The sequence below is a fragment of the Trachurus trachurus genome (assembly GCF_905171665.1).
Source record: "Trachurus trachurus genome assembly, chromosome: 11".
Classification (NCBI taxonomy): Eukaryota; Metazoa; Chordata; class Actinopteri; order Carangiformes; family Carangidae; genus Trachurus; species Trachurus trachurus.
The window spans coordinates 19,736,404-19,752,674 of NC_139904.1; the positions used below are offsets into that span (position 1 = coordinate 19,736,404).

General features: G+C 43.0%; 2 protein-coding genes across 4 annotated transcripts; both read left to right on the top strand.

The window, feature by feature from the left end:
- Positions 1–96: 96 nt before the first annotated feature.
- Positions 97–5,402, top strand: snrnp40 (small nuclear ribonucleoprotein 40 (U5)). The gene is made up of 10 exons (XM_083982780.1): positions 97–307; positions 939–1,068; positions 1,194–1,287; positions 1,515–1,680; positions 1,851–1,973; positions 3,300–3,420; positions 3,520–3,602; positions 3,991–4,052; positions 4,747–4,850; positions 5,098–5,402. The coding sequence occupies exons 1-10, from the start codon at positions 197–199 to the stop codon at positions 5,145–5,147; spliced, it is 1,044 nt and encodes a 347-aa protein (XP_083838906.1). The 5' UTR covers positions 97–196; the 3' UTR covers positions 5,148–5,402.
- A 1,781-nt stretch (positions 5,403–7,183) lies between these two features.
- On the top strand, positions 7,184–13,206 carry nkain1 (sodium/potassium transporting ATPase interacting 1; the record flags this gene model as incomplete). Of its 3 annotated transcripts, none has more annotated exons than XM_083982569.1 (8): positions 7,184–7,268; positions 7,599–8,031; positions 8,981–9,118; positions 9,212–9,292; positions 10,741–10,938; positions 11,064–11,124; positions 12,189–12,270; positions 12,663–13,206. In XM_083982569.1, exons 2-8 carry the CDS (start codon positions 7,978–7,980, stop codon positions 12,670–12,672), a joined length of 624 nt encoding a protein of 207 aa, XP_083838695.1. In that variant the 5' UTR covers positions 7,184–7,268; positions 7,599–7,977. The 3 variants fall into 3 exon arrangements, with proteins under 3 accessions (XP_083838695.1, XP_083838694.1, XP_083838696.1); XM_083982568.1 differs by having other exon boundaries at positions 7,206–7,382; XM_083982570.1 differs by lacking the exon at positions 12,663–13,206 and having other exon boundaries at positions 7,206–7,382; positions 12,189–12,274.
- Between the last annotated feature and the right edge of the window lie 3,065 nt (positions 13,207–16,271).

Here is a 16,271-nt window from a genome sequence, read left to right on the forward strand (position 1 = left end):
AGCAAAGCGACCAATCAGCATCGTCGGCGACCCGCTCAGCCAATCACAGGCCTCATAGCTGCCGGAAGTGCTCCCTCTCTCTTCTTCGTCGGTGTTCGCCGTTCGACGTCCATCTACGAAAGACGTCCGTCCATTTTTTAGTGAAATAAAGCGTTAAAATTTCACGTTTTCGCTGTTTCTTGTCCTGCAACCGAGGATGATTGAGCCCAAGAAGAGACCGGCGGACATGGCGGTGGTTCCCGTCGGCGTGAAGCGGCCCCGGACGGAGCTGGTGGCGGCGGCTCAGTCTCAGCAACTCGTGGCGATGGTACGGAGAAGTAGCTACACAGCGGTGTGAGCAGCGGTGTCCTCTGTGTAGACAAAATGTTAGAGGCGACCAAAACAAACACGTTGTTGTTGTTATAAGTGCACGACTTGCTCTGAAGTGCAATAACTGGACTAAATGGGTGTTTTTTATGTATACACGGTGCTACATTTCCGGCCCCACAGATAACTGGGATGAATAGCCTCAGCGCAAAAGCAACACTGTGTTTACTTCACCTTCAGTCCTTTGCAGAAGACCGGGCAGTCACAGTTTCATAGTTCTCATACAATGATTTTTCTTTCAGCCATTGAACATCTATTTTGCATTTGTATCATAAACTGAAGGAATAGGTTTTATAAAACGTCACACACTAAAATACTGTGGCCACTAATTTTTAGTTTCATTGACAGCCAAAACTGTTGTATAGTGGTACACAATGGATCATTTAGGATTGGTTCACACGACCGAAACTTCAGGCACAACCTCTATATTTGTGTCCTTGCTTCTTCCTACTCCTTTTCAACCATGCAAAGTTGTATTTACTAAAGTGCTTTAAATGTGTTAGCTATTACTCACATGTTTGAAATAAAGCCTTCATTCATTCATTCATTCATTCATTCATTCATTCTTGCAGGGTCCTCCACGAAGCTCCAGCCTGCAGGCTCCCATCATGCTGATGTCTGGCCACGAGGGTGAAGTCTACTGCTGCAAGTTTCATCCCAATGGAGCCACACTGGCCTCCTCGGGATTTGATAGACTCATATGTAAGTTATTAACAATTACTTTTCTCCAAACATCCAACAAATGCTTTTACACATTCCTGTTAAATTTTGTTCTTAGCCTCAGTTGCTGTGACTAAATCGTTTCACTCTGTGTCTCTCTGCTGTAGTGATGTGGAACGTGTATGGAGATTGTGACAATTATGCCACACTGAAGGGCCATAGTGGAGCAGTGATGGAGCTGCATTACAACACAGATGGCAGGTAGGAACAATCATTCAGGAAATAAAACAGCATAAGTGCAAACTGTTTGGAGACAGAAATCAGAATGAAACATGGTTAAAGCTGCCAGAATAGTTCATATTGGTATAAAGCAAACATAAAGCAAACATGACAGATAATTCTACTGTATGTAATTGATGAAGATCAACTCCTATTTCCCATTTGTTAAAGTTTACTGTTGTGTTTTTTTTATTCGCCGCATGTTTCAGTGTGCTGTTTTCAGCCAGCACAGACAAGACTGTAGGTGTGTGGGACAGTGAAACCGGCGAGAGGGTCAAGCGTCTGAAGGGCCACACCTCCTTCGTTAACACCTGCTACCCGGCCCGCAGAGGGCCCCAGCTCGTCTGCACCGGCAGTGATGATGGGACAGTAAAGGTGAGATTAGTACAACCAATTAGTTTAAATTTAAATGAACTTAGTCTGAAAGTTTTTGTTAATTTAACATTGGCCGCAATAATAGGCCAGATCCTGTACTTAGGGAGTTGTCAGCCAGGTTCATGAGCTGATCCAGATCCTTTCTCTGTATGTGTTTGTCTTAACAACAGCTGTGGGACGTCCGTAAGAAGGGGGCAATCCACACTTTCCAGAACACCTATCAGGTACTGGCTGTCACCTTCAACGACACCAGTGACCAGATCCTGTCAGGAGGCATCGACAATGACATCAAGGTACTTGTTGGGCGTTTTCTGAGATCCTGGAAATGAAACACTTGCACATACTGTAAATGTTATTTAAGTTATACAACACAATCATAAGTTTATCCCCAACAATAAACTCACCATGATAATTAATGATATGAGAAAGCTTTGGAGCGTCGTCATGCATATATACCAATATGAGTGAATCCTGTTGCTAGTATCAGTTTTTCTGTTTATCCTTATTATTAATTATCAATAATGCGGCCTATTACTAAAGTATTTTACTCCAGAAGTGCAGATAGTTACTGGAGAGGAATGGCATAAATATGCATAGGTTGTCCATGTGTGTTTTTGGGTGCAGATGTTGTGGTTGTTTGGCATGAGGCTGCTGACTGTGAAACACAATCCAGTCACATGAAATTTAACATCAATATCCAACAAGAGACATTTATTTTGCCCTTTTATTATAGTAATAAAAAAGGAAATCAACAGAGATAAACTATAAAAGATAACAGAAGAAGCTGTTCATTGCTGCCCTCGGCCGCTGTGTCGTATGTCATCTCTTACTGTCTGTTTGTATTTCCATTTATTCATCCTCACTGAGCAGAAATTCCCCTCCTCCAGTCCAAGAAATACCACAGTTATGACCGTATAAGTACATTTTTAAAGAAAGATTACTGTGTTACTGTCACACTTTTCAAACCCAATTAGATCACACCAAGCATCAGTGCTGGTAGATTATGTTGCAGCTTGCGAGGAACGGCCATGGATATCAAAATCTGTGACAGCAGATAATAGAGAAGAAGAATTGCTTAAATCTTCTAGTTTTTATGTTTCAGTATTCTGCATCTGTACATCTGCTGAGGGAGATGAGTAGGGTTGTTTAGTATGCAGTGTATCTTATGGAAAATAGGTAATTATAAAGCTGCAGACTTTTAATTTGTACTTGAAGAAACGCGCTGCATTTTAAATAATGTATTAAAATCCATCATCTAGGTTATTGTCAGTGTGCTGCAGAGCTGCCTCCCTCAGGTGCCACTACGCCCATAAAACAGTGAATGCACTGCTTCTTTTATTTCTCTCATGCATCTTTTACAATCGCATCATTGTTTTTGTGCGTCGCTCTGTTACCTACTCTTGGTTTCCATCCCTGCGCCTCTGTGATTTTGTAGCTGCCATGTTGTGTTACAGTGTCTTTGTGTGTGAGACCATCAAACCGCTGGCTTTATCCTCTGAATATGAATTTGTATCTACCGATGAGACATCAGCTCAAGCCTCTTCTTGGCTCTGTGCATCCAGGTCTGTGTGTTTACATCTGCAAAAGCAGTTTCAGGAGCTGTTGTTTGTCTTGAGCAGGTGTGGGACCTGAGACAGAACAAGCTGATCTACAATATGCACGGCCACGGTGACTCAGTAACTGGGCTTTCACTGAGCTCTGAGGGATCCTACCTGCTCTCCAACTCCATGGACAACACAGGTACAGGACATGTGATTAAGAAATGTCATTTTTTTAATATAACTCTCAAGTCTTTGTTACTGGATGTGTCATTTGACCTTTGTCTGTGTCTCTGTGCAGTGCGCATCTGGGACGTTCGACCATTCGCGCCCAAGGAGAGATGTGTAAAGATTTTCCAGGGCAATGTCCACAACTTTGAAAAGGTAACATGAATAACTTTGCAGCCCTCTTTCTTTTCCAGGGCACATGAAGTGTGCTTGCACATAAGGGATTAAAACAGTGCTACTTTTCTCTGTCGAACACATCGTGTGTGTTTGAGAAAATACAGCAGGGAGTAAATTCATCCTCTCATCCAGCAGTGACAGTCTATAACCTTGTACATGAATGAGTTACAACACAATCCCACTGGCGCTGGTGTGTGACATTTACATCCAACCTCTCCTGCTTCTCTCATCAGTCTCTGCTGTGCTTTCTAGGAAAGGAAATCCCATCATTCATATAATTATAGCAACAGTGGCTCACGTGTACAATTGCTGTGTCATGTTGCCAATGCAGCATCTGAACTGTCTGTTGCTGCTGTTGTTGTTGCAGAATTTGCTGAGGTGCTCTTGGTCTACTGATGGCAGCAAGATAGCAGCAGGCTCAGCTGACAGGTGAGAGGAAACCACACACACTTATACACACATTCACATATACACAGATAGAGCTCACTAAAACATACAAGCAGCTTGAAATCAACTGTGGCTACAAAAAATAACTTAAACAACTAATAATTTGGTATCACATAAAAACAATTCCCATGAAATCTTACCAGTGCAGCAATGCACTCAGTTACATCATGTTTCTAACTGGGTTTTGTCATGTAGGTAATGTCCACCAATGCTTTCTTCTAATGTCATTTCCCAGCCTTTTAGCTGTAATCTGTGCTGTCTCGTATGTCTACACTCTGTGGGCCTCTCTGTTAGCGCAGCCACATCTCAGCTGTTTGTGGCCACTCCGCTCGCCCATGGACTTTAAACCCACAAAGGGCCGAGGCCTGTGGGTAATGGTGTTCATTAAAGGCAGCTCAAAACATAAATATTAAAAGAACCAGTAATATAATCACCCGTAGATGAATTGAATGAACTAATTGGTCCTGTGTTAAGTAAGGTTTGATTCCAGGGTTGGATTTTTAGTTATTCACATTTCTACAAATTAAATTTTAGTCGAATGATTTTGACTTCTGAAAAACAACATTTCAGTTTTGCATTTCTTGAACCACAAGCAGCATAATGAAAACAAAATCAGTACAAAAACCATTGTGTTTCACATGTCTCAGCTTTGTGTTGACTTTGTCTGTATTTACAGATTTGTGTACATATGGGACACCACATCCCGTCGAATCCTGTACAAGCTGCCTGGCCACGCAGGCTCTGTCAATGAAGTGGCCTTCCACCCAGAGGAGCCTATAGGTGAGTCAAACAACTGCGTTAGTCTCAGATTTCAAGCTATAATACCTGTCAGGAGATATGCGGTGACTGGGGGAACAGGTTTTTTTTTTTTTTAGACACTGCAGGGAAGATCATTTTCACGTTCATGTAATTTTGCCTCATTTTTTGAAACACGAGATTTCACTTCATGTTGTTTTGACCAACTCAAGCTTAGCTGCAAAAATATGAATAAAAATAACAATTTAATCATCTCCTTCTCTCTCCACAGTGCTGTCCGGCTCCAGCGATAAACGGCTCTACATGGGAGAAATTCAGTAGGGTGTTAATGTGTGGAAACTTGGATGAGTATGTGTGAGACTGTGTGTGAGACTGTGTGTGCGTGTGTTAGCGTGTTAGTGTGTTAGTGTGTGTGTGTGTTTTGTAAGTGAGGGTCCTGCATTGAAAGCAGCATTAGGAGTCTCTGTAATTTCATGTGCTACAGAAACAACCTCAGGACATGTGTTTAAAGTTTATTACGCTCGGTCACAACAACCTCGACAACATGTTTTTTTTATTCTGATTTGTTTCTTTTTAATAAACTTCAACATTCTGTAAAACATTGTCAGAGTCTTTTGTCCTTTTGACTCATGCTAGTTTCACGTGCAGCCTGCGGCTGGTTTCATCCACGGGTGCTGAAATAAGCAAAGAAATAAGTTTGAACCCTGTGATCTGGTTATGTAAAGATACAAGATATTTCAAATAATCGATCCACTATATTTTCAGGAAAAAACGTTTAAGGGCATTACATTTTCTCACAGTGGTATGAATGAGTTACTGTGAGAGGGACGGGTTAGAAAGGTGACATACATGATCATTTTGTAAAATCCACTCTCAGAGTTTAAAATAATCAGCGGCATATGGAAAGAAGTTGAACTTTGACATGAGCCCTGAGGCAATCCCTGAGCTACCTTCTGTAGAATCTAAATGTTTTTAATGTGAATATTAAGTTTATTGTGCTGTTTTTCAGATCCCTCACATTCTGTTCTGAGCCTCCCAGTTATTTGTCAATTATGGAGATGTAAATGTGCCGAAGTGGTGGGGAGCAGACTTCCTTTTGTGATACTTTTAGACAACTGATCACAAAATGAAATCAATTTTATTTAGTCTAGAACATCATCCCCTTCAGGAGTCTGACATCCTCTTGAGAGAGAGATATTGGTTTTTGAGGGTGAATTAAGTGGAAAAACTTTTAATTCATTCTAAATTCAATAAATGTAACTTATGAACTGCCTCAAGCTTTCCCACACAACCTAGTTATGGTTTCCCACATTTAATCTTATCCTTATTTTCAATTGGTACAGTTTTCTAATATGCTTTATCCATCAATTGATAGAGTGTAGTTAACATACTATTAGATAATATCTTATTACTGATGTATTGTTTAATTGTTTAACTGTCTGACATATTTTAGTAGACAGTAAATAGATGAATGAAACTATTAATTTAAAGGAGTTATTACGTTTTCTCAGAGTAGGCCTACTTGATTTTTTTTTTTTTTTTTACTTAAAATACCTGTATAAAATGTTTTGAACTCTTTTCCCCCTTGAAGTTCATAAGGTTTTTATCAACCCTTGGATTGGTCCCTGCATAAATGAATTAGGTCAGTTTATTCAACACTTTAATGTTAATGAATTGTGACTCAACATTTTACTGAGTTCAAATTGAATAAAATTGGATAAATAAAATAAAGTATACGTGGACTAATCAGAGCAGACAGCAGTTATGGTGTAGTAGTTAATCAGCCAGAGGCACAGCAGAGAGATGATGATCCATAGGAGTTGTTGTTGTTGTTGTAGTGAACTGGTTTTATTCTCCATTGATTGTCATATGGCCTGGTGATAACCGTCTCTGCGGTCCTTATCTCCTGCTCCATCAGTGAAAGCTGACTTTACTTATGTGAAGCTGCTCCCTGCTCGTGGTAAGAGCAGCCGAGGTTAAACATGGCTGTTAATTGGGTTTTTCCGCTGTGAATAAGCACCGCGGGCCGGGGAGACGAGCAGCAGCAGCAGCAGCCCCGCGGGCCGCCGCCGCCGCGCTCTCCCCGGTCTGAACCCTCTCCCTCTCCCCGGTGCTGCTGGTGGGCGGCGGTAACAGACTTTATTATTATTTTCGGCTGTCTGTCTGAGCCTCCTCCGTTTCTTTTGTGCTCCTTCGGAACGCCTCGCGGGGCTGCCGCTCGGCCGCGCGCACGCACTCACGCACGCGGGTCTTCTGCAGCTCCATGCAGCTCCTCCTCGAGGGGGTCGCGGTGACTGAGAGCCCCCACCCCCCTCGTCTCTCTCTCTCTCTCTCTCTCTCTCTCCCTCTCCCCCCGGCTCCTCCTGCGCCCGCCCCGGCACCGATTGTTGACAAAAGACGCCGCTGGACGGAGCGACGGACCCAGATCGAGCCCCGGTACCGGTGAGCAGACCGACCGTTAACTGACTTCTTTCTCTGAATAGCTCGAGGAGGAGAGGAGGTAGAGGAGGAGGAGGAGGAGGAGGACGAGGAGGACTCTTCCGCTCCTAGAAAACCGTGAGTCACAACGGGCTGCTTTGTGTCCGTAGCGGATCCTCGCCTGTAGCCGTCGTTAGCCGTAGTAGCGCTGCGGGGTCGGTCCCCCCCCCCCTCCCCGCCCTCCGCCCCCGTGTGATCCGGTATCATATGATGCTCATTTCTGTCTGTGGCCTGGGGCACGTTATGACAGCTCTCCGTCTCTCTTTGTGCCTTTGTGTGTCCCCGCTCCGGAAGGTGTGGCCGAGGTGATCCGGTTGTCGGTGGTGGTGGTCGGACCGCAGCGGGCCGGTGTGAAGTGGACGCCCCCCCCCACACACACACACACACCTCCTCCCCGGTCCCCGCTCCCCTCTCTCTCTCTCTCTCTCTCTCTCCTGAAAACCACTCGCGACTGGTATTTACCGACAAAACCAGCGGCCAAGATGGGTCAGTCACTGTGAGTGGAAGAGCCAGACCAGCGTTGCAGGAGGAGGAGGAGGAGGAGGCGGCCTTGGGCAGGTCTATTCAGCCGGGAATGGTGTGAGCTGAGCGGCCAGGCATTCTGGATCTGACCGGGGACCCGTCCTTCCCCCGGAGCCTCCGCGGCCCCAAGCCGCGTCCTGAGCCCTCCAAGATGGGGAAGTGCGACGGCAGATGCACGCTGCTGGTGATATGTTCACTGCAGTTGGTGAGTATGTGTGTATGTTTTTGTTTATGTGAATGTGTATGTTTATGTGTGTGTGTATGCGTGCGTGCGTGCGTGTACGCGCGCGGCCAAGACTCCCTCTCTTACTCACTCACCATGAAGATATAATTAGAGCAGCGTGCTACAGACCCGCACATTGTAATCAGACATTTTTGTCCAGCTCCTCTGTACAGTCACACTAAAAAAGCTCTGGGCTGCAGCTGCTGGGGTGCCATGCCACATTACAGGCCAGGGTGTGTGTGTGTGTGTCTTTGAAGCAGAGGGAGCAGGGCAAGGGGGGCGCTTTGGTGTCAGGGTGGTCTGCGTGTCTGTAGAGAGAGGGGTGATAGCCCCATTCTGGCAAAACCATGTGAATGTTAAGCACAAGAGGGACAAGGAGGCCCTGTTCACCATCTGGTCTCCATTCTGGAGTTAAAGTTAGCTGTTCCTTGTGCCCACAAATAGCTTGAGACTATTCCCTATAAAACGTAATAAGTGTGTAATATGAGACAGTAATATCTATTCCTGTAGTGAGCATGATGCAGGCATGGGCCGCCGCAGCAGCAGTGTGAGGCCATTGTTTGCCAGGCTGATAAGTGTTGTTGTGTAGCAGGGGGATTCGGCCCATAGATTCTCATTAGTTTGGGGGAGCTTTTAGGGGGTGCTCCTCTCTTACAGTCACTGGACTGGCTGGTGCTCCAGGCAGTTACCATGGAAACAACTGCGGCAGACCTGTGCATGTATGTGTGTCCCTGTCGCTCTGTGTGTATGTGTGTGTGTGTGATTTCTAGAGTGTTGTGTTTTTACATGTGTATTTGCATATATCTTCATTTATGAGAGTTTGTATGTGTGTGTGGATTACCTCTAATGTGTATGTGTGTTCATGCGACCCCCCCTCCTCCTCCTCCTCCTCCTCCTCCTCCGTCTCCCCCTCCTCCACCCTGTCCCCTAGGTGGCAGCCCTCCAGAGGCAGGTGTTTGATTTTCTGGGTTACCAGTGGGCTCCCATCCTGGCCAACTTCCTGCACATTATGGCCGTCATCTTGGGCATGTTCGGCACCGTGCAGTTTCGCTTCAGATACCTCATCTTTGTGAGTGAACTCCTCACCTTTGCATGATGTTGCAGCTCCTCTTAAGAGCCTGTGTGGTGTAGTTACCGTCTGCTCTCCCTGTGTGTTTGGCAGTATGCAGTATGGCTGGTCCTCTGGGTGGGCTGGAACTCCTTCATCATCTGTTTCTACCTGGAGGTTGGGAACCTGTCTCAGGTGAGCTCTGCTTATACTCGTCATTGTGTGGGATCCCTTCTTAAAGAGGAACTATGCAGGATTTTTAGCTTAACTATGCTACATTTTTACCTTAATTGAACAGCTATTGAGTAATTGTGATGGTTTAATAAATGACATATAACTTGTTACGAGGGAGAATGGAGGCTTTCTGCCTTCCACCTAGCATCTTTAACCGGTAATCTCTTGTTTATGACAGATAATACTACATAAATATAGACGTTGTAACATTGTATATGATGTATAACGTTATGTACCGCTCTACTGATTGATTTCTCGCCGGCTTGATTTTAATCAAATGCACTTGGCCAGGAGGAGGGTTAGCAAAACAGCAGAAAAGCAACTGGACTTGCATAGTTCCCCTTTAACTTGAGCATTCGCTGTAATTAGAAACACTCTTTTCATTAGTGCTGGAATTATCAGTAGCCTGGTTGACAAAAAAAATGAATTGACAACAATTGAGATAAGGCTGGTCACATTTTATGAACACAATATATTAAAATGATTTACAGAAAATTGATGAGCAACTTCTCTGATGATTTATCATAAGAGGAACTATTAGTGAGTTTTGCTGTTGTTACATAGCATATCATAAACACATGTTAACCTACCAGTCTCCAGAGGTGGGAATCAACACTGCTATTTATTAGTTTACTCTTGTTTTTCTTCCATTTCCGTTGCTTCTTTTCTTCCATTGACGTTAGTTCCGGCCCAGCTGGTCCGCCTCGTCACTTTCTGATACTGAGTCACTTTACTGTCATGTCTGCCCTGAAGACGTACCACTGCTCATTCAGTGTATTATAACCTCTTGTATAATACATTTATGGATGACTGAAGATGTCAGTAAGCGACCGCCACTACCACCCACGTTGACTAAAAAAGAACCAGAGAAAAAACGTACATATAGCACCTTTAAAGTGATTTAAACATGCCCAAAAATTTCTTTCTTTCATTGACAAATTTGAACGTTTCTTTTTGTTTTTTTATAGGCCTCTATAATACTCAATATCTATGTTTGTTTGAATTAGGTTGGACAAATCAAGATATCTATAGACATCATCTTGGAGCTACTCTAGGGACATTTTTGACAAAATTATTAAATTACATGATACTACATTCATACATGTTGTGACAGTTAAATTAAATGTGGTTTTTATCCTTAGGTTATATCAGTTAAATGAGTTTTAAAGGCCTAACGATATAAAATATTGAAATAATTCATATAAAAAAAAACTTTAAAGGAATACAGTAGGTCCTATGCTGTCTTGAGGTATCCCTTCAGATTTACTTAGTGACCCTTTGGTGACGAGCATTTTTCAATATTTTCTTACAGTTTGTCGACAAACCAATGAACTGATGATTTGAAAACAGAGGAATCTGCTTTGTTGCAGCTCTTCTCTGACAAACGTGTGTGTGTTTGTGTTTCACAGGACAGGGATTTTCTCATGACGTTCAACACATCCCTCCATCGCTCATGGTGGATGGAGCATGGTCCTGGTTGCCTGGTAACGCCTGTGCTAGACTCTCATATGGCCCCTGATGACCACCATGTCATCACTGTCTCCGGGTGTCTGCTCGATTACCAGTACATCGAGGTTTTGAGTTCAGCCATTCAGATCCTGTTGGCAGTAAGTATCTAACACCTCACACGTGGTCGTACTGTGTCTTTCACAGTTTTAACATTTTAGGAACACTGTGAGAACCTGCAACAACAACTATCTTATTTTTTGACCTTCTTATTTATCTTTAACAGCTCTTTGGCTTCGTGTACGCCTGCTACGTGAGCAAAGTCTTCCAGGATGACGAGGACAGCTGTGAGTGCTTTTCTAAAACCCTCCTCTAGAGCCTTGTCCGGCACTTTAGTTTACTTGTGTCTCACTGTGGAGAGGGCTGCCGTGTTAGCGATCCATGGCTGTTGGTGCGAGTGCTGTGAGCTCATTGTTTTCTCCTGCCTGAGTCATGATGAACAGAATCGCCACGGAGGATTCCCTCTGGGGGGATCTTAGCGCTCCATCTGCGGGGAGCGTTAGAGATGTCTGCCGGAGTATTCCCACCGTCAGAGTGTCCGTCTGTCTGCTTGCTAGTGCTTGACTGTCAGCCTGGGTGTGCCATCTGTGTGTCTGAATGATTCTTCTTATCCTCACGTGCCTCTTGTGAATGTTTTTACTCTCACTTAGTGGAGGAAATGAAGTCTCATGGTTACAACATGACAGCATGAGTTTGAAGTGCACGTGGTGTCAGTAATGTGTTAACAGCACGCTGAGTCAGGATTAACTACAAGTCACAACATACACCAGCTAACCACAGCATTAAAATAGGTAATGGCGAGGGTAAGTTGTGGCTGTGTCAGTGAATCATTTGGCTCTGTCAAACCACAACGCCGGGGGGAAATAATTTACCGATCAGCCACAGGGTTAAAACCAGTTTCCTGCTTTAATGTTTAATGGCCGAGCCATCACAATGACATGTAATCTCATCACTTTTTATTGGTGTATTGATTTATAAGCTGATGAATAATTGGTTTTTGAGGTCTAGATAAGTATTGATATTTGAGAGTTTTAACTAACTAATACTTATACTGGGTTATTGTATTAGATGCGTTACAGCTAAGCAAATTGCAGATAAGACATTTTCAGTCGGCACCACATGTTGATCCCAATTAATTGAGAAACATTACAACAATGTATCGACACAGAAGCAGTGAGAAAGATGAGGCACTGGCTCACCTCTGTACATTTGGGTGTCACAGTGAGTTTATAGTGTTATAAATAAATACTGCACTTTGTAAAAAAATAAAATAAGAAATAAAACGAGAGAGAGACAGAAACTTTCAGGGACAGGGACTGATGTCATCTCTTGTTCTTCTCTCCTTTTGAAGTTGATTTCATCGGTGGTTTTGACTCTTACGGCTACCAGCCTCCTCAGAAGTCCTCTCATCTTCAACTGCAGCCTCTTTACACGTGAGTTACAGAAATATCTCCCTTCAAATTCCTGCTCCTTCTTACAGGAGGTACTCTGGTCATTTAGTATTACATTTCCATAAAGGTGGGAGACTCGCAAGAGACAGAAAATAAAATATAGTCAGAATTGATGCTGAAATATTCAGGCTTTTAGCCTTTAGTGTGGGTCAAGCTACAAAAACGCTGAATCCTACATTTACATAAATGCTTACTTGATTTAAATCCTGCACTCCCACTTTTAAACCGATTTTCAACAAACTTTTGACAAACTGATTTTGCAGGCTTGGCGCTACAATTACAAGCGCCCTTTCATGCAGTTATATCAATCAAAGTGCACCCTACTGTAACATTGATATCTGATATGCCTTGATCTCTTCCCCTCTGCATCCCAGGGCTGGTTAATCGTTGGTAGCGCCCCCTTCAGGCCAAACCCTGTCGGCGTCACTGTGGATGGAAATCGGCGGTCGCCTTGATTACACTCACTCTGTGTGTCACAGTTTACCCGAGGAATGGACTTAACCCCACCCAGAGGGAGAGACGTCTGTCTGTGTGTGTGTGTGTGTGTGTGAGTGAGTGTGTGTGTGTGTGTATCAGAGAACGAGTACGAAATACAGCCCTGATTAGAATGTACAGAGCTCAGGGAAGAACCAGCATGCCAGGTGGTGTGGTACGATGAAGGAGAAGCAGGAGGCGGGGGAGAGGAGATACAGAGAACAAGAGCTGGGGACACCTCTGTCAAATCACCGAGGACACACTTCACTAAACTGCCAGCTCTCAACACTCCCACAAGTGTGCGTGTATGTGTGTGTGTAATGTGTGTGTGACTGCATAACTCCACAGGACTAGACGGTGCTTTGTGGTTGCACCCTGGACTCTTACCACTCAGTGCCCTTGTGAGTTTTGTTTTTTTGGGGGGTGCTTGCGTCTGTATGTGTGTGAGGTGTGTGGGGGTGGGGGTGGGGATGTGGGTGGGGTCTCATTAAAAAAAAAGAGGCACGGCTCGTACCTGTTGTCGTTTTAGAATGTGGTGATGTCAAACTAGAGCAGTCTTATGATTCCCGTTCCCAAAGCCATCTCTCCCCCCCTGTGCCGTTAAACTGTTGACATTCAAGCATTTTATGTTTCAGCCGGGACCTGATGAGGTACTAAAGCAGAGCTGGTGGGGTGGAAAAGGGTGAACTGCTTAAAGGACCAACCTGGCAATTATTTTAGAATAGTTCAATGCAAAAAAAAAAAAAAATCCAATGAAAAGTCTTAAATCAACAATCAGCTTTTGCTCGTCTCTTGGTACCTTTCAACTTTCACAGTTTGTTTGTGTCTCTCAGTATCCAGACTAAATAATTTACTTTAAAAGTTTTGAGCAATACCACTCAAAAAGCAGTGAACAGTGCAGATTCTTAGGGAGTATTTGTGGGATCTTCTCAAAAGTGTAAGAAGGAACATGTAACTTACAACAATGTGGCTCCCTGATAGTAGTAATAATAGTTTTAGAGAGATGTTACGCCAAAAACAGACTATAATCACTTGTCGGATCATGTCACTGCTGATTTTGGTCTTTTTATTGGATTTAAATCTAGACAGTAAAATGAAGAGTATCACCACACTTGTCCCTTTCGTATCAGGGATACCGCAAAAATCAAGTCAAACGTCCAGCGCTAGAATATTTAGTTTTTCAGGAAACAGCCTCAGCCTCCTGTACATGTACATGATACTGTTCATTAGGGACACAGATGGCTTTGGGATCAGGCATTAGTGTGTCTATGGGGGGGCAGTGGGGATACTGTGCATGTAAATAACCAGCCAATGATTGTTTTGTTGGTTACATTTAGAAAAGGGGGGTTGCATTAGGGGGTGGGTGGGACCGGGGGAACACGTCAGAGTTTTTCTTCATACCTCTTTCTCTTGTTCTCTCTTTTTGGATATCCTCGCGCTGCCATCTTTTTAATCCACCTCCAGTTAGTTCTCCCCATCATCTGGCTTACTAACTACATACACCCCTGCAGCTCATTCGTTGATCTCCACTGGACCGTGGCAATAAAGGACAGGAGGATATGTTGTGAACGTACACGGTGACATGTTCAGAGTAGTTTTTGTAGCTGGGATGGGAGACAGGAAGAGGGAAGGAGGGGGACAGGTATGAGGTGAAGACCTTATCGGGTGTTTGAAATAATAAAAATACACTTTCTACATTAACAATGACTTGTGTTGTCATCTGTAGACTCGCATTCGTCCCACGGAGAGTGACTCCATCTCTAATAAATTGAGTGCTTTCATTCCTCGTTTTGATTACATTACATTAATATTTGGATTATGAGCCACAGAATTACATTTTTTGCCAGATTATTTTAGTAGATTATTCAAGTGATGCACTCTGGTGAGCTGATATTGCACAATGAGGATTTGATTTGTGAAAACAATGTGATACACTGTCAGACAACATTACAAAAATAGCACTTTGATAGTCATAGAAGGAATGACTTCATTTTGAGTTCATTTTAAGGGTAAATCAACAGTCTACAATGAAGATTTGATTGTCAGAGTTATTTCATAGATAATCCACAATGACAAAACTAGCGCTGTGTTACTGTTACTTACTGCTTTCTTTATTTTAGTATTTTGTAAATTAAATGTGCACTAGTAACTAAATGCTGTATAATCAAAGACAGAACCCCATTGTTATTTAGCCTGGTGCCAAATGTCAGTTCTATGGAGGACTGCTATCTCAACCTAACACCCACACAACTTGATGATATTGTTGATAATGCTGCAGCATCACTGCACACAACACTTGACACTGTTGCTGCTCTGAAAACAAAGGTAGTGAGTCAGAGGAGATGAGCTCCAGGATACAACTCACAAACTCACACTAAAGCATACTTAATGACAGCTGGAGAGGAACTAGTGGTGTTTAGCTCAGTTGGTAGATTTAGTTTAGTTTAATACGTTTATTTGTATCAGGGACAATGTACAAAATAACATTAGTCTCGAAATGAGAAGAGATGCCTGGGCAGGTGAGCACCCACCCCATGTGTGCTAGGACCAATACCTTTGCACCCTGTAAATACTTCCTTTAGGTTAAGAGGTATCACACAGTTTCCCATTGTTACACAGATGACACGGAACTGTATCTATCTGAAGCCAGAGGAGACGAATCAGCCAGTCAAACTTCAAACTTCTGGCATGTCTTTAAGATATAAAGGCCTGAGGACCAGCAATTATTTTATACTAAATTTATTGTTAAGGATACCCCAGTAAGTGTGTGAAAAGCCTCTAGTTTATTCAAAATGCTGCAGTGTTAACTACTAAGCACTGGAGCCCTGAAACATCCCTTAATTAGGTCTTAGACAGGTGTGGCTTCTCCCATGATGAACTGAGCACTTATTTTCTCTATCCCTCCCTCCCCATCTCTCTTCCCATCCATTTATAGCCATAATACATGTCACAAATGTTCTTCTCTTTATCTCTTCTTTGTTTTTATTTTGTGGGTATCCCTCCCTGGCTGTATCAAGATCTGCTACTATGACACTTATTCATTATCACTGTCAATAATAATTGCTGCTGCTATATGGTTGCTGCTGTAAATATTGATAACAGCAATACACTCTTGGGTAGCCTACTATCTTCACTATGACTATAAATTTGCCTAAGTGCTTAAATACATCAGTAGCCTATATTCTGTTGCTGTCAGGCTCCAAATTTAAAAAAAAAAAAAAAGTTATTCTGTGGCACATTTTACTTACAGCAATAAACAAACCATAATACATCAAATTATATTAAGATCAGATGATACAGAAAAACACCCCTATTTATCAACTTGAATGTAAATATATTAGATTATAATCTTTTATGCTTGTTTTACACTTCAGTCTGTTAAATAACTTAGCTACATCATGACTGAACCATGCAGGGCTGTGTTTAGGATACCTATCCTATAAATTTCCATATCATTACCATATGTTATTTAAAGGGCAGCCATATTCTACTGTATCCACATTACGTCA

Excerpts from the sequence above, each read along its gene's own strand:
- snrnp40 (XM_083982780.1), top strand. The coding sequence starts at position 197 with ATGATTGAGCCCAAGAAGAGACCGGCGGACATGGCGGTGGTTCCCGTC. Across the intron at positions 1,681-1,850 it reads GTGATGATGGGACAGTAAAG|CTGTGGGACGTCCGTAAGAA; the intron begins GTGAGATTAGTA and ends TCTTAACAACAG. Across the intron at positions 4,053-4,746 it reads GCAGCAGGCTCAGCTGACAG|ATTTGTGTACATATGGGACA; the intron begins GTGAGAGGAAAC and ends CTGTATTTACAG.